At 38.7% G+C, this 27,461-nt stretch overlaps 2 protein-coding genes across 2 annotated transcripts; both read left to right on the top strand.

The window, feature by feature from the left end:
• Positions 1–280: 280 nt before the first annotated feature.
• Positions 281–8,397, top strand: LOC306902714 (2-hydroxyacyl-CoA lyase 2-like; the record flags this gene model as incomplete). The annotated part of the gene is made up of 14 exons (XM_079471512.1): positions 281–506; positions 593–720; positions 2,609–2,747; positions 2,918–3,029; positions 3,141–3,240; positions 3,458–3,555; positions 4,499–4,635; positions 4,756–4,890; positions 6,351–6,465; positions 6,590–6,759; positions 6,856–6,926; positions 7,072–7,143; positions 7,442–7,547; positions 8,002–8,397. Coding segments are annotated over 14 exons (1,788 nt in total), but the record flags the coding sequence as incomplete, so codon positions are not given.
• A 2,921-nt stretch (positions 8,398–11,318) lies between these two features.
• Positions 11,319–26,796, top strand: LOC306902705 (2-hydroxyacyl-CoA lyase 2-like; the record flags this gene model as incomplete). Its single annotated transcript, XM_079471501.1, has 15 exons — positions 11,319–11,327; positions 18,698–18,899; positions 18,986–19,113; positions 21,008–21,146; positions 21,317–21,428; positions 21,540–21,639; positions 21,857–21,954; positions 22,898–23,034; positions 23,155–23,289; positions 24,750–24,864; positions 24,989–25,158; positions 25,255–25,325; positions 25,471–25,542; positions 25,841–25,946; positions 26,401–26,796. The coding sequence occupies 15 exons, from the start codon at positions 11,319–11,321 to the stop codon at positions 26,577–26,579; spliced, it is 1,773 nt and encodes a 590-aa protein (XP_079327627.1). The 3' UTR covers positions 26,580–26,796.
• Between the last annotated feature and the right edge of the window lie 665 nt (positions 26,797–27,461).

The raw sequence follows: 27,461 nt of genomic DNA, 5'->3' as shown, positions 1-27,461 counted from the left end.
AGCTCACTGCATCACAAGCCTTGCTGTCTTTGATCTCATGCGCCTATTTGACACTTAAGCATTCTTGTTGTATTGCCAAAAATGCAAGTTTTTACTGCAACATTGCATGTAAACACGTTCGTGCAGAACACCTGTTTTGGCAGATATCCATAAATCAGGACAGGGAAACACCACTCCCACAATCCGACAATGTGTCTATTATTCTATTCTCTTGAGGCGTATTCTCCTCCCCTCGCAGTGACAAAGATTGTTGCATTATACACCAGGGAATGTTATTCTAACTGTCAACGTCTGTGACACCCAGACAGAAAGTAAGAGTCCCCGGCATGGAGGAGAGAGCGTGGCGGAGGTCCTGCGGGCTCACGGGGTCAAATTCGTCTTTACGTTGGTGGGAGGACACATCTCGCCCATCCTGGTGGCCTGTGAGAAACTGGGCATCCGCATCGTCGACACGCGGCACGAGGCCACGGCTGTGTTTGCAGCCGATGCCGTGGCGAGACTTTCCGGTAAGAACAAATCTAAGAAAGCAAGAGGGTCCTTCGTGTTACATGAGGATGTTAGATGGTGATAATCTAGTGTTTTGCCCCTGTAGGCACAGTGGGTGTGGCTGCAGTCACGGCCGGACCTGGACTGACCAACACTGTCACTGCGGTGAAGAACGCTCAGATGGCCGAATCTCCTCTGCTTCTTATCGGTGGTGCAGCTGCTACTCTACTGCAGGTCAGAAAGTTACTTCAAGGTGCACTTTACATACTCTCTGCTCAGCCTGGCGTGCTGGAACACCTCTGCCTTATCTGTTCCTCATATCGCTATTGGTGTGAGATTATATCAGGTAACTGTCCGTCACAGAGGTAACCCCCTGACCGCAACAGTGAGGCTCTGAAAGTAGAAATCATTTTATGAATTTAATTCTAAAACTTGAATATAACATTTCATGCGCAAGTTGTGAGTTTAATATTGAGTCTGTCAACAACTGTGTGTATAAGAATGCTTAACATGCTTTCTCTGCACTCATGAGATTGTGGTAGTGATGAAATTACAGGGTTTTATCTCCATGTATCTCTGACACAGTAAACTGGATGTGTATTCATCACCTCACCTCAAGGCTTATCTTAACTCTCCTGGTTCCTCCCGCCCAGTACAAGTGTACACACAGAGAGCAAATAAGTCAGCAATTACTTTTATATTATTATTGAACCGCTCTAACCGGGATCTTACGAAGCATGTTGAAGAGAAGAAACGCACTAGAAAGAAAATAACAAAGCAAATGATCTCATTTCAGTATGAACAGAAGAACAGGTGTACAGGGATGAAGCTTAAGGAACGGAGCTAAAGAAGAAACTTCAATGTTTGCTTCATTTTTTCTTAAGAATAAAATGACATGCTTTGTTTCTACTTGCCCGGTCAAGAGCTTACAGTATACTTATCTATCAAACCTTTCAGTGTAACAAGCACATCGCATTCTCATGTATATATTAACACGAAGTGTTGAGTGACATTAATGATCAATTATTGTGGAGGGATTCTTTCGCTCATAATTTAATATAGAGGAGTCTCTGACACCATTGTTTGCGCATAATATTTCCTTCTGGAAGACGTATGATGCCAAACAATAAGCTATTAAAAGTAAACTGTTAGCTAGCATTATGATGTTGTGAACACTTATTCTTGTATTATAAAGTCGTTACTTTATATTTGTCGGAATACTTGTGACATTCAATGTTTCGACTTGCTCTGAACAAGAATGTCATTATATCATCATCATTATATTCAAATGAAATTCCGCACTGCTAAAATAATTTATATTTTTGACGAAAAAGGGTTTAAGCATAAAATAAATAAGTCTATTTATCACAAAAATCTATTTATCACATATAAAAAGAGAATAGTTACTTTCACACTAAATGCTAATGATTTGTAAAAAAAAAAATTTCGGCCAATGGTCAATAATCTTTTTTACATATTTAAAGCACAATAAAATGTAAATGTTCCCCTAATTATTTTATATATTTTAATAAGTAAAATTCTGAATTTGTACATATTGTGTTACGCTGAATGACAATGTAACAGTATTTCAACCAAATTGTGACTTTATTGTCCAAGAAACTTTACGTTGTAAGTAAAAAGACATTTTACTTACATTTAATGTGCTTTCCATGGACACAAAATCACTTTATCAATTTATTTCGACCCATGTATAAAACATCTGTGAAGCTATTCTAACTTCTGATGATCTTTATGGCAAGAACATAAAACTCCTTTTTTTAAATAAAATTAGGATGTGGATATAAATATGTGAGTATTGTCCTCCTAAGAATGTGTTGTCAATCTGATCCCATAAATTCTCATTGGTGCTGAAAAGTTGCAGACATAGTATATCTTACTGTAAAATACATTTGATATGAACATTCTGTTGAGTCGTGTGTGTAACGTAGAAGAGATCCTAGCTTAAGACATTCATTGTTTATGTTAATACAGCGAACAGTAATATTTTAAGTGTGTGTCATATGTGATGGTTTTGTGATCTGTTATAAATATGAAAATCTACAATTTGTACAAGAATAACCCACCACTCTTCCTCTTGACATTCGATTTTTGTGTTTTTTAGGGTAGAGGAGCCCTGAAGGATATTGACCAGATGTCTCTCTTTAAACCCCTCTGTAAGTTCTGTGCTTCAGTGAGAACAGTGAGAGAAATCGTTCCTACTGTGAGAAAAGCATTGGCCGTGGCACAGTCTGGCACACCAGGTTATGCTGCGAATGACCATTTTTTCATTTAATCATTTATCATTTTTGTGAGTGATTGAAACATGTCACTTTTCAGACAAGTTAAGATATAGTGAATCACACTTTTTAGAGAGTACATGACCTGACTCTGTGTGCATAAGTACAGTTTGATGTGTATAACAATTTCACAGGCCCAGTGTTTATCGAGCTTCCCATAGACACGCTGTACCCTTTCCATGTGGTGGAAAAAGAGTTTGCCCCTAAAAACACTCCCAAAGGTCTTATGGGCAAAATCACTGCACGGTAAAACATTTCTCACTTTTTATTTCCTCCAATTTTCTTACGCTTTATTTCATTATTAAAGGAAAGGCAATCACTTTTACGTTGAAAGTGTTTTTGTTTGTTATCCGCCAGGTATCTTAAAAATCACTTATCTAACTTATTTGCTGGAGCTTGGGAAAACCGTGATCCCTCCCCACTTCCCGTTCACATCCCGCAGGCCACAGAGGATGAGGTGAGACCTGTCAATCATTTAATGGCCATTTGAGATGTATTATTAATTGCTTTTATGGTTGCGTCACATTAGATCTCATTTGATTCTCATCATCTTTAACATGAACCATAACAGGGCAGAATGAAACGATCTAGAAAGCTGTGACTTTTACTTCAGACATGGCAGATTAGATCTTATTTACATGACTCGGTATTCAAGTTGTTTCATTCATTTCCAGATTCAAAGATGTGTGGAACTGGTGAGCCGAGCCAAGAAACCCGTCATACTGTTGGGCAGCCAAGCAACCTTGCCGCCTACACCTGCAGATGATGTCAGGTCATTTAGCCATTCTGTCTTTACCCAGTTTGTGTCATACTCGTTCATGGAGTAGTTCATCAATCCCCTTCTGGATATTAAACCTATTGTCTTTGTGGTGCCAGTCTAGATATTTAAAGACACCCCTCTTTCATTAAACAGTAAACATTAAACATTTAATATTGACATATACTGGTTGACACCTTTACATTTTTTTAAATCATATCGTGAAAAAACCCGTTCTGCTACTTTAGACCTGCTTACTATTTATTTTTCTTTGCAATAAAGGGCATTAGAAGTATAAAATAACACTCAAAAAATTTTTTCTCAAAAAATTATATTCTCATGTGGTTCAAAACTTCTGGTTCATTTTTATGTGGAAAAGAAAATATGTTGAGAAATCATTTTGGGGCCAAGTCAATGGGGCGGTGTTGTTTGGCTACCAACAAATATCTTCTTTTGTATTCTGCAGAACAAATATTTATTTTTCTTACAAAAAAAGAGTTTAAATCTTGGTGTGAACTATCCCTTTAGGTCCGTAGTTCTCAAACGTTTTCCTTGTTGTACAGTGCATTTTCGACCCTCCCCAAAATAAAGTCGCATAATCCTAAACTAGAATTTTAAGAAACCAAAAACATATTCAGTTATACAATGCTGAAACATAAATAATTTTGGTTATTTTTCTAGTGTTTGATTGCGTGAAAAGTATGATACAAATTCCGTGTCCCCCTGGATCAATCTTGGGGCCCCCAGTTCGAGAACCACTGCTTTAGGTCCAAAGGGTTTTTATGCTCCATATGCAACCAACACAGTTACTGTATGTATTGAATAAATTGATCATATAGAATAATGCTTTAGTTGTGTAAGCATGAGCCAAAAACGGCAACAATTATTGATTTATAGCACCCGGACATGTAACTCATGGTTGAAGTTTGAACTCTCTTTTTGGATGTGTGTCTTACAGAAAGGCCCTAGAGTCTTTAGGCATTCCTTGCTTCCTGGGTGGGATGTCTCGGGGCATGCTGGGAAAGAACAGTCTACTGCACATCAGACAGAACAGGAGAGATGCCTTGAAAGATGCTGATCTTGTGCTGCTGGCGGGTGAGTAACAGCGCCATCTAGTGTCTTTTTATTTTCTATGGTTTTATACTGTTCGGAATGCTTAGAAAACTAAGCTATTCTTTTTCTAGATGTCAATACATGATTTGTTTTGGTTTGTAGGCACAGTGTGTGACTTCAGATTGGGTTATGGAAGGGTGCTGAACCGACGGAGTAAAATCATTGCAGTTAACAGAGACAGAAGTCAGCTATTGAAGAACTCGGACATGTTCTGGAAACCCACAGTGGCCATTCAAGGTGAAGAAGTGCAGTTTAATTTCTTTCCTGAATACATAATGTATAATACATTAATGAAAATAAAATTCTCTGTACTATAGTATTAACTATAGTATCTAACTAGTTTTAATTCATTAACTGTAATAGGCCTATACTTAATTGAACACCCTATACCGGAGTATCTTGACATGATCAAGATGTTTTTCAGAAAAAGGATATTGTTGCATGTATGTTCTTTGACCTGTGATGTCATATTACTAACCATGGAAATTATTTACTTGAATGTTGTTGTACCGTACAGTTCAACTACGTGTAAAATCGCTTTAAAAGAGAAGTCTGGGTCACAGTTATTTACCATTTTTGTTATTTAGTAATTTATTGTTGAGTCTTCCGTAGCACCTGTGACATTATAGGATTGCATAGTGTCCAGCAGTTGTACACTCAAGGAATACAGCAGCACTGACATTTGACTTTCTTCTATACTGTATTTGGATACAAAAGTATGAATTCGTTTTTTTCTTGTTTTCTGCTTGCAGATTATCACATCGTAGCTGATGGCTATGGGGGCAAGGGTTACCTGGTTGGGCGACAGGATGAGTCACAACTTGATGACATCATTAAAAAGGCACAGAAGGAAAGAAGAGAGCGAAAAGCCATTCTGTTAAAACCAACAGTGGCCATTCAAGGTGAAGAAGTGCAGTTTAATTTCTTTCCTGAATACATAATGTATAATACATTAATGAAAATAAAATTCTCTGTACTATAGTATTAACTATAGTATCTAACTAGTTTTAATTCATTAACTGTAATAGGCCTATACTTAATTGAACACCCTATACCGGAGTATCTTGACATTTTACTACAGTTTACTATAGTAAATATTATAGTATACTCTACTACAGTATTTTATCATTTGGGCACATCATTTACATTACACACTTACAATCTTGTGATCAATGTTTTGTAAAGAGACTGTACTTTATTGTGTATATTTATATGTATATAAAATATGTGGTCTTAAAGCACATGGGACATCTTTTGGGACCTTTTGAAGTTTAAAAAGCTCTGCACTAAATAAACTAGAATCAAAATCCATCTGTAGTGGACATGAAATGGTAAATGCGTCACATGATTTGGGAGGGGTCGTGAGATATGTAGGAAGTGGTTATCGGGCACCTGCTCACCTGTTGTGGGTCAGGAGGGGGTGAATGGGGAGTAAGTGTACTCTTTGTTGACCAGCAATTTATTTTTGCAACATGTTTGTGGAGTAATAATTGGAGTATTGGAAAGCTTTCTGTTTTTTGTATGTATGATGTCCTTTTTGATGCGTCACAAATACAGCACTCCCAGTTTAGCCGCTCAGCGGATTACAGCTACATCATATTTGTATAACTTAAGTTATAACCTGTGTATACATACAGTACATATACACTACTAAAAAAGGGGTTCTACACTGACAATTTATTTTCCAAATGTTTCAGGCGATGCTGGCTCTTTCCTCCTGCGTCTCTCTAAAGCCCTCAAGGGACACAGATGCCCAGAGGAATGGCCTCAAAGTCTGAAAGAAGGAGATTACGTCAAAGAGAAAACTAAGAGGTGAACTTTCCCCACCTTTTCTATTCTTGCTTGCATGTCAGCTTTGTCTCAGGAGACTGAATGTGTAAACCTATGACCTATAACTCCCTTTAGTTTCATCTCGCTGCCTATTTGTTTATCTCAGAGCCAAAGCAGATGAGAAGACAGAGATGCATCTGAATCCTCTGAATGTTCTGCACCGGGTGGATGAGCTTTTGAATGAGGACAGCATCATAGTGGCCGCCGGGGGAGATTTTGTCGGCAGTGCTGCTTATATCATGAGGCCGCGGGGCCCGCTGCGCTGGCTAGACCCAGGTTAGCAGGACTATCGATATTTTTTGACCTGTTTGTGAACATCTAAAGCACCGTTTTGAAGGAATTGATGATTCTGTTTTCTGCTATTCACTCCAGGAGCTTTTGGGACTCTGGGTGTTGGAGGAGGTTTTGCTCTGGGGGCCAAGCTCTGTCGACCTGACTCTGAGGTAAGACTGTAAAGAAGTTAAATTGTATTGAATGCTTTGATATTGATCTCTGTTTGACCAGAGGACCTAGCTGACCTGACTGTAGTGACATTTGCCCCAGTTATTGAAACAGCTTTTCCCACGTGGTGCGATGTGTGTGTTACAGGTTTGGATCATTTACGGTGATGGTTCCCTTGGATACAGTGTAGCTGAATTTGATACCTTTACACGCCACAAGGTGGGGAAAACACGGCCAAACCTCACATATAAATCCCTTTTATGTACTGGGGACAAAGTAGTTTACATATCTATTTAAAAGACAGGACAGGGCGTAATAGGGTTTTGGATTACATTTGATTTATTTACAAATGAATTAAAAAATCATAACATTTTTAACCCTTTCCATATGCGATCAACAGCAGATGAAGCATGTTATGTGATTGTCCCCATAGACTTATATTGTAAGTGCATAATGCATAAATGCAGTATATAAGCCAGAACGATTGTAAATGAGCTGTTTTTTCACGTCATGTCAGACACCGGTGATCGCTCTGGTCGGAAATGATGCCTGCTGGAGTCAGATCTCCAGAGAACAAGTGCCTTTGCTCGGGAGCAATGTAGCCTGTGGTCTCGCCTTCACAGGTGAGATGGTTTACTCTAATAATATTTTCAAAATGTTGTCATAAATGTAGGATTTAGCACGAGTTTGAAGTTTACAGTACACCTCCCGAGTCTTCAAAAAAATATGTGGATCAAGATGTTTTTCAGAAAAAGGATATTGTTGCATGTATGTTCTTTGACCTGTGATGTCATATTACTAACCAGGGAAATTATTTACTTGAATGTTGTTGTACCGTACAGTTCAACTACGTGTAAAATCGCTTTAAAAGAGAAGTCTGGGTCACAGTTATTTACCATTTTTGTTATTTAGTAATTTATTGTTGAGTCTTCCGTAGCACCTGTGACATTATAGGATTGCATAGTGTCCAGCAGTTGTACACTCAAGGAATACAGCAGCACTGACATTTGACTTTCTTCTATACTGTATTTGGATACAAAAGTATGAATTCGTTTTTTTCTTGTTTTCTGCTTGCAGATTATCACATCGTAGCTGATGGCTATGGGGGCAAGGGTTACCTGGTTGGGCGACAGGATGAGTCACAACTTGATGACATCATTAAAAAGGCACAGAAGGAAAGAAGAGAGCGAAAAGCCATTCTGTTAAACGTTCTGATTGGGAAAACCAACTTCAGGGAGGGCTCTATCTCCGTCTAAACAGCGACACTGTGCACGATCCTGCCTAGAAACCCAAAGTTCTCTTTTATGTTTTACATTTCAATTTTATGTTTTAATTTTAAAGCCTAATTAATTTATATGCGGTGCACATTTCAGTACATTTACAGACTGACTTGTTAAAACAAAAAGAAGTTAAGTTATTGGAATGGAAGCAGAGTATCAAATGTGTGCAACAACATACCAGATTGCAGCGGTGTTGTAACTAGGACAGTTTTTAAAGTTAAATTGGGTGAAACTCAGAAAAAGGACATGTTGTGGTCATCTTTCTCTCCACCAGAAATAAGACAATATTTCGCTCAAAGAGAGCTGATGTTTAATACATTTTTACATTGTGACATTATTTTATAAGTAAGCACATACATTTACCCAATGTCTCAGTGTTGTATTGGGGAAATAAGGCTTATTTTTTTCTTGTAATACTTAATTTGACAAGTACCATGTTGTAGAATTTGTTGTACTGGCTTTAATTTATGCTTATTTTATTTATATTACGTACTGTATTACAGTATGAGAATCACCATTTAGAATAATGAGAATTATTGAAACCTCCTATACAGGACCCATAACAATGAATTTTTTTGATTAATGTACTTAAAGTAGGTCACAATGTCACAATCGCAAAAATTATTTATTTAAGAAAAATATAAGTTGTATACGGTGGCCTGGACATGTTTTTTTTCTTGAAGTTCACCCATTTCCTTAAGGAGCAGCAGTGCCTTAGTGTGTCGCTTTGGAAGATCAGAAATGTTGTGGTCCTTTCAATATTTATTTCATGTTTTCCAAGCACATTAATATATGACAATGAAGGACTGATCTGTGTGTTAGTGTGGCTGCTTGTGTGATATATGCAATAGTGTTGAATCTTTTTCATTCAACGGTGTGCCTGAAGCTGAAGACCATGACTTTGCAGTTACAGTTATTGTGCATGCTTACTGTATGACGGAATCAGTGGATCATCAAATTGAAGTTTAGAAACATGTTAGTTTTAATCTAAGTATGACCGTAAAATATATTTATAAGAACCTCTGGAAATAAGTAGTCTGTATTTTTTCAATCTGAGACCTTTCTATATCACAGTTCTTTTCCTCAGGTTTGTGATTCACAGAATCATTTAGGTATTGTTATATAATTCATCAAGATGTTTTGATTGCAATAAAATCACGAAAGACTCATAAACATCATTGAGAACAGCATCTTATTTCACGCCTTCTGATATTCAGAAGCTTCTGGGGCTTGTGAGTGGGCTCCCAGTGGAGAAGATGATTCTGGTAAAGGTTGCTGGACAACCTGGTCTCCTTGGTCCGGCCTCAAGTTGAGTCTCTGGAGCATTTGAAGAAGCCGCTTTAGGACCAAAGGCCTTAACCAGGATCGCTTTAAAGCTGATTTAGGTCATAACCACCAAATGTGGATTTATAATCCCGCTTACTTTCTCCTTCCTCCATAGCATTACACTACTGCAAAGGTATTTTCATCTTCAAATAATGTCAAATTAAAAGATAAGATGGCCAAAACTGTGACTTGAGCACTAAAGGGCAAACCACTAAATGTTTCCATATGTTAACACTAGTATTGACAAGAACCAACGAAGCCCAAAAAATCAGAGACAAGTGTGTGAACGTTTCTTAGTTTTAATTAATAAGCACTCCATCTTCTTCACACTTGATCTTCATTTTCATCCTCCGCAGCACCTTCTGTAAAGCACACAAACAAAACACTTTAGCAGAGAGTTAATGCACACATAATACACCAACATAAGCTGAACTTCTGAGCTTTGTTTTGAGCATTGCTAAATGGACTGTAACGTCACTCGCATTGTTTTTTCAGCATAAAGACTTTTTTTAAAGCCACTACACCCAGTCTGACTGCTTTGAAAAGGCTTCGTACGCTCGATATCTGAAAGGTGCTGATGAGCCGCTTCCCGCAGATCAGCGATCACATCAGGAAAGCTCTTCTCAAGTTCCTGCAGCTTGTCCACAGACAAGGAAAAAAGTGTGCAGGAACTTAAGGCACGAAGTTGAGCAGGCTGCTGTCCTCCCAAGAGCAAACTGATCTCTGCAAAGACATAACAGAGAAATCCAAATAGAAAAAACATTCAATATATAAGCAAGAAACTTAACTACAAGCCAAATACGTCATAACACTTTTATAGAGTACGGCATTTCTCCATCAAATGATGAAAACAAGTAGATCTACAGTAAGTCAACATAAAAAGTAGACTGGCGGTACAGTATATACTGTATGTATATTTTCTTTTAAATATACCAATGGCACACTTAAAGGTTTTTCGGTCGTTTTCCAAGTTGTCCGAATTATGTCTGAATTCTTTCACACATACTACCAGCTTCCTGTCAAAAGTAGGAAGTTCTTGGTAAAAATGATATGATGTGTGTCTCTGTAAAGTTCAAACTGAATTAAAGCAAGTTTCTCATACACCACCTCCAAAGTACTCTCCAGACAAGAGCTCCTGCTGGAAAGACTTGATCTCCTCGTGTACCCGTCCACGCTCGATGAAGAACATCCTGTCAGCAGGACCGTTCCGTTGGATGATGATGTCGCCTGTCTGGAAGATTTCGCACTCCAGCTTCATCAGAACGGCCTCGATCAGCGTGACATCGCCACTAGCAAACAGCCATCCCTTCATCAAGTTTGGGCACATGACTTTCATAACATCCTACAGTACGAAACATGAATGTCTTTTAGCTTTGAGCTCATGAATATGCTAATTTGCTCCTACACATGAACAAAATAAACGTTTAGAAGGTATACACATTTACACTCTTTTGATCGGTCAGTGACAACATTTGACAAAATGGTATAACTGCACACGTCAGTTCATATTTAAAAAAATCTAACTTTCTCAATTTGACAAACCTTTTTTAGCGATTCTTGCAGGAGGCCAAGACAGCTCCTTTTCTGTTGCCATCTGTAGCCTGCAATGGCACGCTTGCGCAATGCCTTGGGCAGATGTTCGAAGTTTTTCAGCTACAGATGTAACATATCAAATATGCCATTATATTATCTGACGTACCTTCAGTTCATTTAATAAAAATGAGCAAATGTTACAAAAGAGCACCTCTTTTACGTTCGCATTGCTAGCTGCAAATGTTGCTATCTGCCATGCAACAAGTGCAATAAACATCGATCCGCCAATCACAGTACTTATGATGGCGGCCCATTGTTCTTCAATACCTACAAATCAGAGAAACACATCCATGCAAACGCCATTATTGCATCTTTTTACATCCTTTTTGAGTGCTGCTTGCTTTTACTAGGTTGTGGTAAGTTTTATTGTTAAGGATTTGGTCAAAGCCCTGAGTTCGTCTAAATGCAAGCATCGCTGAATTTAAGTATTTCGAATGCATGTTGGAAGTGTGACGTACGTGTCGGAGGGTCAGAAGTTCCACATAGTGTCCCGGTCATTTGGCAGAATGCACGAAAGAAAGAAGATGAGTACTTCTCTCCAATTGAGGCATTCTACGTAATGTGTCAAAAAAAGAATAAAACAGGCATTCAATTCACGTGACTTCTCACCATATTAAAAACCATGTACCATTTACCAGGAGGTGTTCTTGTGTGACCCAGCTATCAGGTGGAAATTCACCCAGCCCGGAGAGGAAAAACTGGATGCAGGCGTTCCAGTGCATAATAAGAAACAGCACCACTGCAACAAACAAGGTTCTAAAGGTTCTTCTCACTGCTACAAGCTGGATGTGTAAATCCTACAAGCACGTACGAAAACACCATGCAACCATTACAATCACACTCCATACAACAACAAAAATGTCTACTTTTGTATGCAAGAAACTGGCTATTCCTTACTTCTTCAAGTTCCAAGAAAAACCTGGTGAGTTTCGGGACACGGAGCAGACGTATCATGCTCAGAATCCTCACAAACATGAGGATCCTCATGATCTTTGAGGCCATCAGCGAGCTCGTGTCAACGTGATAGTTTTCCTGAAACAAATCAAATATGGTTTTATAGTAAGACGTCGAATAGTTGATATCATCAATGTGACTGATATTAATAAGGCCGAATAAGCAAACTCACCAAAATTATGATGAAGACATCCGCCGGAAACGCAGCCAGCAGGTCTGGAACAAACCACGAGCTTAGATAGTCTTTCTTTATCAGCTGAGGATCAAGAACGAGCACCTAGACGGAACAAAAAAGTGCGGACTGAAAATCTGTTTTGAATATAAAAACATAGACAGGTGCAGCTAAGTAAGATAATCATATTTACGTTGTTGTCATCAGTTAAACTGGACTATTTCTAAAAATGTGTGATTGGCATTATTAAGGCGTTCATCAGTAATCTGGCTAATGCAAAGGTTTAGTTTTCATTTCGTTTCTTGTTTTTCACCCAGAACGCTGTTACGGCTGGTTTCCTACCTGACCATGTTCCTTGAAGAATCCCATTCGAAAGTTTATCAAGATGTCAAAACAGAACACTATGTCTGAGATGACATTTAAAGATAACCAAATCTTGTGTGAGCTTTTGTGGATATCCTCAGAAAAGGCCATGTCCAAAGGGATGGCAAACAAGTTGAAAGATGTAAGGATGATCATGAACAGCAGGTATACATTTCTGCGGAAAAAAAAAGGCTTTGAAACACAAAATCTATTGTATGTTGCTTGGTTAGCTAATTCACTCAAAGTCCCATCGCATTCAATAATGTGTCGTTGTGTCACTCATCTTTTAGCACTGAAATAGCATCTGTAAAAGTTTTTTTCCTGTGATTATGATTTATTCATGCCTTAAAAAGGCTGAAATGTAACATTTGTACTGTATACATAGATGCTTCATTTGACGTGTGAGCAGCGTGTGCTGGTGTTGCAGAAGCAGAGCTGAAACATCAGTGATGGTTATATACTGTATGTAGTATATGCACCATCCACATCTATGCCTCACATGAAGTTGTAAACAGAGGCAGTTTCAAACAGCATTTTTTAAACCGTCTTTGGTAAATATATGGAGAAAATACTCTACAATGGATTCAAGTATTGAAATTGCACACGGTTTATCTTAAAGCGTATATAAAAACACGATTATCGATTTATCGATTGTTCAAAAGAGGGAGTTTAACTCAAATTAAATTCCTTTATGATTTTGTTTTCACATTTTCCTTCATATGCAAAGATATTTCTAGTAACAAAAAGTCCAGGGCCCTTTTCCAGTGGAAGGAATGAATGCCTTTCATGATTTAACCTCCTCAAATAAGCATTAATACAAATGATTTGTACCCCGACCCCCAAAAACACAAGATTTTGGTTAAATGTGGTGGTGCATTATTAATAAAATGAGATTTTTCCGGTTACCTGGCCCGACTCCGCGGATGTATAATACAAGTCTCTTTGTCAGACGGTTCTCTGTATTTCAATGGCATCCTTCCTGTAAGCAAGTTTCAGCGAAAGGTGAAAGACGATCTCTTCTGATGCTGGTCGTGAAGCGAAGTGTACAGTTGACCGTTGCCTCCGTTGTTTTTTAAATTGCATCGAGTGAATTTGAATGATGCAGATCATCGTCATATTCATGCCGCTCCACCAGCAGCGGCTCGCCCATAGAGGGCGCTGGGGTGCCGACCTCCCTGCCAGTTTTTTATTTGTATTTAAAGAAAAAAATCTTTTAATAATCTCTCATTTTGAAAAATAATCTGTGTTAATTACATGATATTAATGGTTTTAATCTAGAATGTGTTTAGAACTCTCCAGAATGATATTTGGATGTTGGTGTAGTAGTAGTAGCCAATAGGCTGTCTTCCCTGGGCTCCAGTTCGCTCAGCCCTACAGTGCTGGAATTTAAGCCAATGGTTCCCCGGTTGCTACGCAAAAAAGTTTATATTTCGCCAATCATCGTCGTGTAATTTTAAGGTTTAGGGGCTCTGAAAATATCGCCTGTAGTACCAAGATTAGTGATGGGCGATACCACATTTTTTTGATGCGATACGATACCGATATTTTTTCTTTAAATTTAAGCGATACTGATACCGATACCGATACTGCTATCATTTTTAAAGTGTATGAGAATTTTTCATTTTTATAATAGAATATAATTACAATTAAAGACAAATTACGACTTGTACTGGCCATTAATAACATATTTATTATAAAAGGTTAATTTAACAAAAAAATTAAATGTTTAAACCACATTCTTCCAAAAATTATGATGAAATAACGTAAATCCTAAAAACATTAACTGTGCATTTTTTCACTGTCATTTTAAACAGGCCATTTTTCTTGAACTGTTACACTTACTGTACAGAACTATTACTGAACTGTACTGAAGTTTCCTATTGCAAACTTTCATTTGTGTGCGCGCACAAACACACTTATTTTTATTTGCCTATTTGTACCAAGTGACAAGGGATTACACGTAATAGGTTAACTAATGACCAGCTCTTTGTACCTGGATACTTTTTGCCTCCCTGGAAAGTCTCCTGTAACGTCTTTTGTCGGACAGAGGAAGACTGGGCACGGGCAGCTTGGTTTCGTTCAACCTCTTTATAAGTTTGTAAATGTTTAAAAAGGTTGCTAGTATTATTGCTGTGTGCCACTTTTTTATCACATATATTGCATCGTGCAATATTGTAGAAAAATAGCACCACACCACGCTACTTTTCCTCTCTGCCATCGTGCCGCTCTGTTTAAAATGAATGCGTCGTCCACGTGACCACACAACTCGCGCTGCACCATCAAAATACACCCGCAGTGCATGCGGGTATGACATCAATTACGTATGGGTAAAGTCCACTACGTCATCGCGCTACAGACTGCACGCACGCACAGCCGGCTGGAAAGTTTTAACATTTTAAACACCGCCACCGATTGACATAAACACTGCACAGCTTTGATAACATTTAGTCATGCCTTAATTAAGATATCGATACTTTATATGAAATATCGATACCTAAACAGTAGCTTTCGAGTATCGATATATCGATACTATAGCATCGATGTGCACATCCCTAACCAAGATTAGAGCAGTGCACCACTTTTTACCTTTTACCTCAGAGCGGAGTGCGAGTGCAGTATGGCGGCGCCGGCGACGTTGAATATCAATAATGTAGTCGTGGGAGTTAATCTTGCCCCAAATTCAGTAAAATCTCTACACCTGTATCCATTCGAAAGAAGAACATTAGCGGAAAAACTAATTGTAAAAGAACTCGGACCAGACAAGCCAGAAGTGAATATAACGCAAAAGGCGCGAGAAAAGGAGAAAACCTACAAGAGAACCTTTCCCCGAGGTTGGTTCGATCGAAAGGTTTGGCTTACTAGCTGCGGTTACGCCAATGCAATCTTTTGCTTCCCTTGCTTACTGTTTAAAACAAGTGCTTGTGATAGCTGGTGGACACAGACAGGGGTGACAGACCTGAAACATATGTCAGAACGCATTAAGAAACATGAACGGGCAAGAGTGCATATGGACAACTCTGTGAAGCTAGCCATGCTAGGCCGAATTAGTATAGCCACACAGCTAGATGAGGGACACCGCATTGCCATAAGAAGGCACAACGAGGAGGTGGACAGGAATCGGCATATTTTGTCAAAGATCATTGATGCCGTGAAATGTTGTGGTGCCTTTGAACTTGCTTTGCGTGGTCACGATGAGAGTGACGCATCAGAAAACCCTGGCATTTTCCTGGGTCTAATTGATCTTATGGCCTCAATCGACCGTGAGTTGGAGGTGCACCTGGAGAACGCCACTGTTTTTAAAGGCACTTCGAAGACCGTGCAAAATGAACTGTTAGACTGCGCATGTTGTCAGTTCTCAGAGACCGCATTCTGGAAGAGGTGAAACAGTCGGACTATATTGCCATTCAGGCAGACGAGACAACCGACATCTGCACTCATTGTCAGCTTGTGCTTGTGCTACGGTACATAGATGGCCACAACAACATTCAACAACGTTTTTTTGAGTTTATCGCGCTTCCAAATGCGACCGCTGATACGATTGCCACTGCATTATTGGAAAGGCTGAGCACCATCCTTCCTGCGGGACAAGAGAGAAAATTAATTGCCCAGGCCTATGATGGTGCCGCAGTGATGAGGGGTGCTACAGGTGGAGTGCAGCGTATAGTGCAAGACGTCTACGGGAGTGCATACTACGTTCACTGTTATGCGCATCAGTTGAACCTCATTATGCAGCAGGCAACATCCCACATCCCAAAGATCGGGCAGTTTTTTTCAGACATTGGGGGGTTTTCTACATTTTTTTCCAAGTCATTCAAACGAACGGCAGTGCTGGATGAAGTGGTGGCACACAGACTTCCAGGAGCTTCAACAACGCGATGGAACTTCCACAGTCGTGCTGTTAACACAGTTTACGAGCACAAAGATGAACTGGTTAAGTGCTTCCAAACCATTCGAGACAGAGGAGACTTTGATGCCATATCGAAGAGAGAGGCCGGGGGTTGTATGAGAATGTTGGAAGATGAGGTTTTCTGTTTCATCCTGGCGTTATTCCACAAAATCATGCCACATGTAGACATGCTGTTTAACCATCTGCAGAAGAGGAACATAGACTCTGTCTTCATCGCAGGGATCACCCAGAGGTTCACTCACAGCATACAGGTGATCAGGTAGGCTATGATTTTGCATATTGGCTAAAAACATGCTTATGCAGCCTAAAGAATAAAAACATAAATCCATATGGCTTAGCACAACAGAACCTATCATAAATATTACAATTTTGCCACCATGTTAGACTAGTGAATTTATTTGTGATGAATCTAGATAACATTGACTAGGCCCAACACAACAATAGCACATATTTTAATACAGGTTTATTAAAATTATGTTTATATCTCCAGCAAGTTGGTTTCTGATACAGTAATTTCAGGGTGGACAGTGACTTGTGAAACTTATTTTGGATCAGGGACTCCGTTCCTTCTCTAGTTGAGGATGAGGAGTATAGGGGACCCGTACAGGAACCACCCCCGAAGAGACGGAGGGCAATGGGAGAAGAAACGCAACAGCATCTGGCAATAGAGGTAAGCAGTAATAGAAATTCTGTTTCTGTATTCTATAGCCTATATGTATTTGTGTTTGTTTGCACATTTTTGTATTCTGAATTGTCAAATCTATCTACTTTTTTTTCACATTTGTGATTTTATTAATTAGTGCTATATGGTGTGTATGTGTGAGTGAGTGAGCGAGAGAGAGAGTGATAGAGACCGCCAATAAAGCGAGTGAGTGAGTGAGTGATAGAGACCGCCAATAGAGCGAGCGAGCGAGCGAGTGAGTGAGTGAGAGCTAGTGTCTGTATTGTAATTAATAAAACTTACTTGCTCATAACAAAATTGTAACTGCTATGAATATGCTGATTTTGTTGTATTGTTGAACTGAGAAATGTGAAAACTTAATGTTTTCTGTGCTTACTCTTCTACAATTATGTCTAATTTCATAGGTGTGTGATACCATTATGAGCCATGCCAAGGAGAGGTTTTCTTTCACCAATCATCTCATCAGTGCCACTCTGTTGCAAGGAGACTTGTTCCCACAACACAGCAGAAAGTTCCCAGATTCAGCACTAGGAACCACGGTGGAAGCCTATCCCATGTTGGACAAAGCCAGACTTAAAACAGAACTGTCCCTTATCTATGAAAATGAGGACTTCCAGGGTTGCAGTGGTGCACTGGCTCTCTTTCAGGTTGTAATGGAAAATAACCTTCAAGACACATTCACTGAAACTGTAAGTCTTCTCAAGATCCTCATCACCACCACACCAATGACAACAGCAGAATCAGAGAGGTGCTTCTCTACTTTAAAGAGGATCAAAACGTTCCTTAGGAACACTATGGCACAAGATCGCCTCAACGCTCTGGCTATGCTCTCTATAGAGAAGAAACTCACACGGGACATTCCAGATTTCAACACAAGGGTCATTGAGAGATTTGCCACTCAGAAAGATAGACGAGCAAAGTTCCTGTACAAATAAGAGTTCTCCATCCCCTTCACTCACTCACCCCGTTCAATTAATATTGTCTTTTTAGACCATTGGTATTGACTGGTTTGAGTTCTTTTATTGGTATAGGCAAGGGACATGGACTAAAATGCACCAGAATGCAGGAAATCACATCTATGAAATTAAAAAATTTCTGGGGGAGGATCCCCCCAGATGCCCACACACACACACAAACAGCCCCACCTAAAATATTTTTCACCAGCCGCCACTGGTGACAGGTCTGCACGCGCAGCTCACTGCATCACAAGCCTTGCTGTCTTTGATCTCATGCGCCTATTTGACACTTAAGCATTCTTGTTTTATTGCCAAAAATGCAAGTTTTTACTGCAACATTGCATGTAAACACGTTCGTGCAGAACACCTGTTTTGGCAGATATCCATAAATCAGGACAGGGAAACACCACTCCCACAATCCGACAATGTGTCTATTATTCTATTCTCTTGAGGCGTATTCTCCTCCCCTCGCAGTGACAAAGATTGTTGCATTATACACCAGGGAATGTTATTCTAACTGTCAACGTCTGTGACACCCAGACAGAAAGTAAGAGTCCCCGGCATGGAGGAGAGAGCGTGGCGGAGGTCCTGCGGGCTCACGGGGTCAAATTCGTCTTTACGTTGGTGGGAGGACACATCTCGCCCATCCTGGTGGCCTGTGAGAAACTGGGCATCCGCATCGTCGACACGCGGCACGAGGCCACGGCTGTGTTTGCAGCCGATGCCGTGGCGAGACTTTCCGGTAAGAACAAATCTAAGAAAGCAAGAGGGTCCTTCGTGTTGCATGAGGATGTTAGATGGTGATAATCTAGTGTTTTGCCCCTGTAGGCACAGTGGGTGTGGCTGCAGTCACGGCCGGACCTGGACTGACCAACACTGTCACTGCGGTGAAGAACGCTCAGATGGCCGAATCTCCTCTGCTTCTTATCGGTGGTGCAGCTGCTACTCTACTGCAGGTCAGAAAGTTACTTCAAGGTGCACTTTACATACTCTCTGCTCAGCCTGGCGTGCTGGAACACCTCTGCCTTATCTGTTCCTCATATCGCTATTGGTGTGAGATTATATCAGGTAACTGTCCGTCACAGAGGTAACCCCCTGACCGCAACAGTGAGGCTCTGAAAGTAGAAATCATTTTATGAATTTAATTCTAAAACTTGAATATAACATTTCATGCGCAAGTTGTGAGTTTAATATTGAGTCTGTCAACAACTGTGTGTATAAGAATGCTTAACATGCTTTCTCTGCACTCATGAGATTGTGGTAGTGATGAAATTACAGGGTTTTATCTCCATGTATCTCTGACACAGTAAACTGGATGTGTATTCATCACCTCACCTCAAGGCTTATCTTAACTCTCCTGGTTCCTCCCGCCCAGTACAAGTGTACACACAGAGAGCAAATAAGTCAGCAATTACTTTTATATTATTATTGAACCGCTCTAACCGGGATCTTACGAAGCATGTTGAAGAGAAGAAACGCACTAGAAAGAAAATAACAAAGCAAATGATCTCATTTCAGTATGAACAGAAGAACAGGTGTACAGGGATGAAGCTTAAGGAACGGAGCTAAAGAAGAAACTTCAATGTTTGCTTCATTTTTTCTTAAGAATAAAATGACATGCTTTGTTTCTACTTGCCCGGTCAAGAGCTTACAGTATACTTATCTATCAAACCTTTCAGTGTAACAAGCACATCGCATTCTCATGTATATATTAACACGAAGTGTTGAGTGACATTAATGATCAATTATTGTGGAGGGATTCTTTCGCTCATAATTTAATATAGAGGAGTCTCTGACACCATTGTTTGCGCATAATATTTCCTTCTGGAAGACGTATGATGCCAAACAATAAGCTATTAAAAGTAAACTGTTAGCTAGCATTATGATGTTGTGAACACTTATTCTTGTATTATAAAGTCGTTACTTTATATTTGTCGGAATACTTGTGACATTCAATGTTTCGACTTGCTCTGAACAAGAATGTCATTATATCATTATCATTATATTCAAATGAAATTCCGCACTGCTAAAATAATTTATATTTTTGACGAAAAAGGGTTTAAGGATAAAATAAATAAGTCTATTTATCACAAAAATCTATTTATCACATATAAAAAGAGAATAGTTACTTTCACACTAAATGCTAATGATTTGTAAAAAAAAAAAAAATTTCGGCCAATGGTCAATAATCTTTTTTACATATTTAAAGCACAATAAAATGTAAATGTTCCCCTAATTATTTTATATATTTTAATAAGTAAAATTCTGAATTTGTACATATTGTGTTACGCTGAATGACAATGTAACAGTATTTCAACCAAATTGTGACTTTATTGTCCAAGAAACTTTACGGTGTAAGTAAAAAGACATTTTACTTACATTTAATGTGCTTTCTATGGACACAAAATCACTTCATTATCAATTTATTTCAACCCATGTATAAAACATCTGTGAAGCTATTCTAACTTCTGATGATCTTTATGGCAAGAACATAAAACTCCTTTTTTTAAATAAAATTAGGATGTGGATATAAATATGTGAGTATTGTCCTCCTAAGAATGTTTTGTCAATCTGATCCCATAAATTCTCATTGGTGCTGAAAAGTTGCAGACATAGTATATCTTACTGTAAAATACATTTGATATGAACATTCTGTTGAGTCGTGTGTGTAACGTAGAAGAGATCCTAGCTTAAGACATTCATTGTTTATGTTAATACAGCGAACAGTAATATTTTAAGTGTGTGTCATATGTGATGGTTTTGTGATCTGTTATAAATATGAAAATCTACAATTTGTACAAGAATAACCCACCACTCTTCCTCTTGACATTCGATTTTTGTGTTTTTTAGGGTAGAGGAGCCCTGAAGGATATTGACCAGATGTCTCTCTTTAAACCCCTCTGTAAGTTCTGTGCTTCAGTGAGAACAGTGAGAGAAATCGTTCCTACTGTGAGAAAAGCATTGGCCGTGGCACAGTCTGGCACACCAGGTTATGCTGCGAATGACCATTTTTTCATTTAATCATTTATCATTTTTGTGAGTGATTGAAACATGTCACTTTTCAGACAAGTTAAGATATAGTGAATCACACTTTTTAGAGAGTACATGACCTGACTCTGTGTGCATAAGTACAGTTTGATGTGTATAACAATTTCACAGGCCCAGTGTTTATCGAGCTTCCCATAGACACGCTGTACCCTTTCCATGTGGTGGAAAAAGAGTTTGCCCCTAAAAACACTCCCAAAGGTCTTATGGGCAAAATCACTGCACGGTAAAACATTTCTCACTTTTTATTTCCTCCAATTTTCTTACGCTTTATTTCATTATTAAAGGAAAGGCAATCACTTTTACGTTGAAAGTGTTTTTGTTTGTTATCCGCCAGGTATCTTAAAAATCACTTATCTAACTTATTTGCTGGAGCTTGGGAAAACCGTGATCCCTCCCCACTTCCCGTTCACATCCCGCAGGCCACAGAGGATGAGGTGAGACCTGTCAATCATTTAATGGCCATTTGAGATGTATTATTAATTGCTTTTATGGTTGCGTCACATTAGATCTCATTTGATTCTCATCATCTTTAACATGAACCATAACAGGGCAGAATGAAACGATCTAGAAAGCTGTGACTTTTACTTCAGACATGGCAGATTAGATCTTATTTACATGACTCGGTATTCAAGTTGTTTCATTCATTTCCAGATTCAAAGATGTGTGGAACTGGTGAGCCGAGCCAAGAAACCCGTCATACTGTTGGGCAGCCAAGCAACCTTGCCGCCTACACCTGCAGATGATGTCAGGTCATTTAGCCATTCTGTCTTTACCCAGTTTGTGTCATACTCGTTCATGGAGTAGTTCATCAATCCCCTTCTGGATATTAAACCTATTGTCTTTGTGGTGCCAGTCTAGATATTTAAAGACACCCCTCTTTCATTAAACAGTAAACATTAAACATTTAATATTGACATATACTGGTTGACACCTTTACATTTTTTTAAATCATATCGTGAAAAAACCCGTTCTGCTACTTTAGACCTGCTTACTATTTATTTTTCTTTGCAATAAAGGGCATTAGAAGTATAAAATAACACTCAAAAAATTTTTTCTCAAAAAATTATATTCTCATGTGGTTCAAAACTTCTGGTTCATTTTTATGTGGAAAAGAAAATATGTTGAGAAATCATTTTGGGGCCAAGTCAATGGGGCGGTGTTGTTTGGCTACCAACAAATATCTTCTTTTGTATTCTGCAGAACAAATATTTATTTTTCTTACAAAAAAAGAGTTTAAATCTTGGTGTGAACTATCCCTTTAGGTCCGTAGTTCTCAAACGTTTTCCTTGTTGTACAGTGCATTTTCGACCCTCCCCAAAATAAAGTCGCATAATCCTAAACTAGAATTTTAAGAAACCAAAAACATATTCAGTTATACAATGCTGAAACATAAATAATTTTGGTTATTTTTCTAGTGTTTGATTGCGTGAAAAGTATGATACAAATTCCGTGTCCCCCTGGATCAATCTTGGGGCCCCCAGTTCGAGAACCACTGCTTTAGGTCCAAAGGGTTTTTATGCTCCATATGCAACCAACACAGTTACTGTATGTATTGAATAAATTGATCATATAGAATAATGCTTTAGTTGTGTAAGCATGAGCCAAAAACGGCAACAATTATTGATTTATAGCACCCGGACATGTAACTCATGGTTGAAGTTTGAACTCTCTTTTTGGATGTGTGTCTTACAGAAAGGCCCTAGAGTCTTTAGGCATTCCTTGTTTCCTGGGTGGGATGTCTCGGGGCATGCTGGGAAAGAACAGTCTACTGCACATCAGACAGAACAGGAGAGATGCCTTGAAAGATGCTGATCTTGTGCTGCTGGCGGGTGAGTAACAGCGCCATCTAGTGTCTTTTTATTTTCTATGGTTTTATACTGTTCGGAATGCTTAGAAAACTAAGCTATTCTTTTTCTAGATGTCAATACATGATTTGTTTTGGTTTGTAGGCACAGTGTGTGACTTCAGATTGGGTTATGGAAGGGTGCTGAACCGACGGAGTAAAATCATTGCAGTTAACAGAGACAGAAGTCAGCTATTGAAGAACTCGGACATGTTCTGGAAACCAACAGTGGCCATTCAAGGTGAAGAAGTGCAGTTTAATTTCTTTCCTGAATACATAATGTATAATACATTAATGAAAATAAAATTCTCTGTACTATAGTATTAACTATAGTATCTAACTAGTTTTAATTCATTAACTGTAATAGGCCTATACTTAATTGAACACCCTATACCGGAGTATCTTGACATGATCAAGATGTTTTTCAGAAAAAGGATATTGTTGCATGTATGTTCTTTGACCTGTGATGTCATATTACTAACCAGGGAAATTATTTACTTGAATGTTGTTGTACCGTACAGTTCAACTACGTGTAAAATCGCTTTAAAAGAGAAGTCTTGGTCACAGTTATTTACCATTTTTGTTATTTAGTAATTTATTGTTGAGTCTTCCGTAGCACCTGTGACATTATAGGATTGCATAGTGTCCAGCAGTTGTACACTCAAGGAATACAGCAGCACTGACATTTGACTTTCTTCTATACTGTATTTGGATACAAAAGTATGAATTCGTTTTTTTCTTGTTTTCTGCTTGCAGATTATCACATCGTAGCTGATGGCTATGGGGGCAAGGGTTACCTGGTTGGGCGACAGGATGAGTCACAACTTGATGACATCATTAAAAAGGCACAGAAGGAAAGAAGAGAGCGAAAAGCCATTCTGTTAAAACCAACAGTGGCCATTCAAGGTGAAGAAGTGCAGTTTAATTTCTTTCCTGAATACATAATGTATAATACATTAATGAAAATAAAATTCTCTGTACTATAGTATTAACTATAGTATCTAACTAGTTTTAATTCATTAACTGTAATAGGCCTATACTTAATTGAACACCCTATACCGGAGTATCTTGACATTTTACTACAGTTTACTATAGTAAATATTATAGTATACTCTACTACAGTATTTTATCATTTGGGCACATCATTTACATTACACACTTACAATCTTGTGATCAATGTTTTGTAAAGAGACTGTACTTTATTGTGTATATTTATATGTATATAAAATATGTGGTCTTAAAGCACATGGGACATCTTTTGGGACCTTTTGAAGTTTAAAAAGCTCTGCACTAAATAAACTAGAATCAAAATCCATCTGTAGTGGACATGAAATGGTAAATGCGTCACATGATTTGGGAGGGGTCGTGAGATATGTAGGAAGTGGTTATCGGGCACCTGCTCACCTGTTGTGGGTCAGGAGGGGGTGAATGGGGAGTAAGTGTACTCTTTGTTGACCAGCAATTTATTTTTGCAACATGTTTGTGGAGTAATAATTGGAGTATTGGAAAGCTTTCTGTTTTTTGTATGTATGATGTCCTTTTTGATGCGTCACAAATACAGCACTCCCAGTTTAGCCGCTCAGCGGATTACAGCTACATCATATTTGTATAACTTAAGTTATAACCTGTGTATACATACAGTACATATACACTACTAAAAAAGGGGTTCTACACTGACAATTTATTTTCCAAATGTTTCAGGCGATGCTGGCTCTTTCCTCCTGCGTCTCTCTAAAGCCCTCAAGGGACACAGATGCCCAGAGGAATGGCCTCAAAGTCTGAAAGAAGGAGATTACGTCAAAGAGAAAACTAAGAGGTGAACTTTCCCCACCTTTTCTATTCTTGCTTGCATGTCAGCTTTGTCTCAGGAGACTGAATGTGTAAACCTATGACCTATAACTCCCTTTAGTTTCATCTCGCTGCCTATTTGTTTATCTCAGAGCCAAAGCAGATGAGAAGACAGAGATGCATCTGAATCCTCTGAATGTTCTGCACCGGGTGGATGAGCTTTTGAATGAGGACAGCATCATAGTGGCCGCCGGGGGAGATTTTGTCGGCAGTGCTGCTTATATCATGAGGCCGCGGGGCCCGCTGCGCTGGCTAGACCCAGGTTAGCAGGACTATCGATATTTTTTGACCTGTTTGTGAACATCTAAAGCACCGTTTTGAAGGAATTGATGATTCTGTTTTCTGCTATTCACTCCAGGAGCTTTTGGGACTCTGGGTGTTGGAGGAGGTTTTGCTCTGGGGGCCAAGCTCTGTCGACCTGACTCTGAGGTAAGACTGTAAAGAAGTTAAATTGTATTGAATGCTTTGATATTGATCTCTGTTTGACCAGAGGACCTAGCTGACCTGACTGTAGTGACATTTGCCCCGGTTATTGAAACAGCTTTTCCCACGTGGTGCGATGTGTGTGTTACAGGTTTGGATCATTTACGGTGATGGTTCCCTTGGATACAGTGTAGCTGAATTTGATACCTTTACACGCCACAAGGTGGGGAAAACACGGCCAAACCTCACATATAAATCCCTTTTATGTACTGGGGACAAAGTAGTTTACATATCTATTTAAAAGACAGGACAGGGCGTAATAGGGTTTTGGATTACATTTGATTTATTTACAAATGAATTAAAAAATCATAACATTTTTAACCCTTTCCATATGCGATCAACAGCAGATGAAGCATGTTATGTGATTGTCCCCATAGACTTATATTGTAAGTGCATAATGCATAAATGCAGTATATAAGCCAGAACGATTGTAAATGAGCTGTTTTTTCACGTCATGTCAGACACCGGTGATCGCTCTGGTCGGAAATGATGCCTGCTGGAGTCAGATCTCCAGAGAACAAGTGCCTTTGCTCGGGAGCAATGTAGCCTGTGGTCTCGCCTTCACAGGTGAGATGGTTTACTCTAATAATATTTTCAAAATGTTGTCATAAATGTAGGATTTAGCACGAGTTTGAAGTTTACAGTACACCTCCCGAGTCTTCAAAAAAATATGTGGATCAAGATGTTTTTCAGAAAAAGGATATTGTTGCATGTATGTTCTTTGACCTGTGATGTCATATTACTAACCAGGGAAATTATTTACTTGAATGTTGTTGTACCGTACAGTTCAACTACGTGTAAAATCGCTTTAAAAGAGAAGTCTGGGTCACAGTTATTTACCATTTTTGTTATTTAGTAATTTATTGTTGAGTCTTCCGTAGCACCTGTGACATTATAGGATTGCATAGTGTCCAGCAGTTGTACACTCAAGAAATACAGCAGCACTGACATTTGACTTTCTTCTATACTGTATTTGGATACAAAAGTATGAATTCGTTTTTTTCTTGTTTTCTGCTTGCAGATTATCACATCGTAGCTGATGGCTATGGGGGCAAGGGTTACCTGGTTGGGCGACAGGATGAGTCACAACTTGATGACATCATTAAAAAGGCACAGAAGGAAAGAAGAGAGCGAAAAGCCATTCTGTTAAACGTTCTGATTGGGAAAACCAACTTCAGGGAGGGCTCTATCTCCGTCTAAACAGCGACACTGTGCACGATCCTGCCTAGAAACCCAAAGTTCTCTTTTATGTTTTACATTTCAATTTTATGTTTTAATTTTAAAGCCTAATTAATTTATATGCGGTGCACATTTCAGTACATTTACAGACTGACTTGTTAAAACAAAAAGAAGTTAAGTTATTGGAATGGAAGCAGAGTATCAAATGTGTGCAACAACATACCAGATTGCAGCGGTGTTGTAACTAGGACAGTTTTTAAAGTTAAATTGGGTGAAACTCAGAAAAAGGACATGTTGTGGTCATCTTTCTCTCCACCAGAAATAAGACAATATTTCGCTCAAAGAGAGCTGATGTTTAATACATTTTTACATTGTGACATTATTTTATAAGTAAGCACATACATTTACCCAATGTCTCAGTGTTGTATTGGGGAAATAAGGCTTATTTTTTTCTTGTAATACTTAATTTGACAAGTACCATGTTGTAGAATTTGTTGTACTGGCTTTAATTTATGCTTATTTTATTTATATTACGTACTGTATTACAGTATGAGAATCACCATTTAGAATAATGAGAATTATTGAAACCTCCTATACAGGACCCATAACAATGAATTTTTTTGATTAATGTACTTAAAGTAGGTCACAATGTCACAATCGCAAAAATTATTTATTTAAGAAAAATATAAGTTGTATACGGTGGCCTGGACATGTTTTTTTTCTTGAAGTTCACCCATTTCCTTAAGGAGCAGCAGTGCCTTAGTGTGTCGCTTTGGAAGATCAGAAATGTTGTGGTCCTTTCAATATTTATTTCATGTTTTCCAAGCACATTAATATATGACAATGAAGGACTGATCTGTGTGTTAGTGTGGCTGCTTGTGTGATATATGCAATAGTGTTGAA

This window comes from Barbatula barbatula, assembly GCF_947034865.1.
Source record: "Barbatula barbatula genome assembly, chromosome: 2".
NCBI lineage: Eukaryota > Metazoa > Chordata > Actinopteri > Cypriniformes > Nemacheilidae > Barbatula > Barbatula barbatula.
This window is presented reverse-complemented; position numbering and strand designations above follow the sequence as displayed.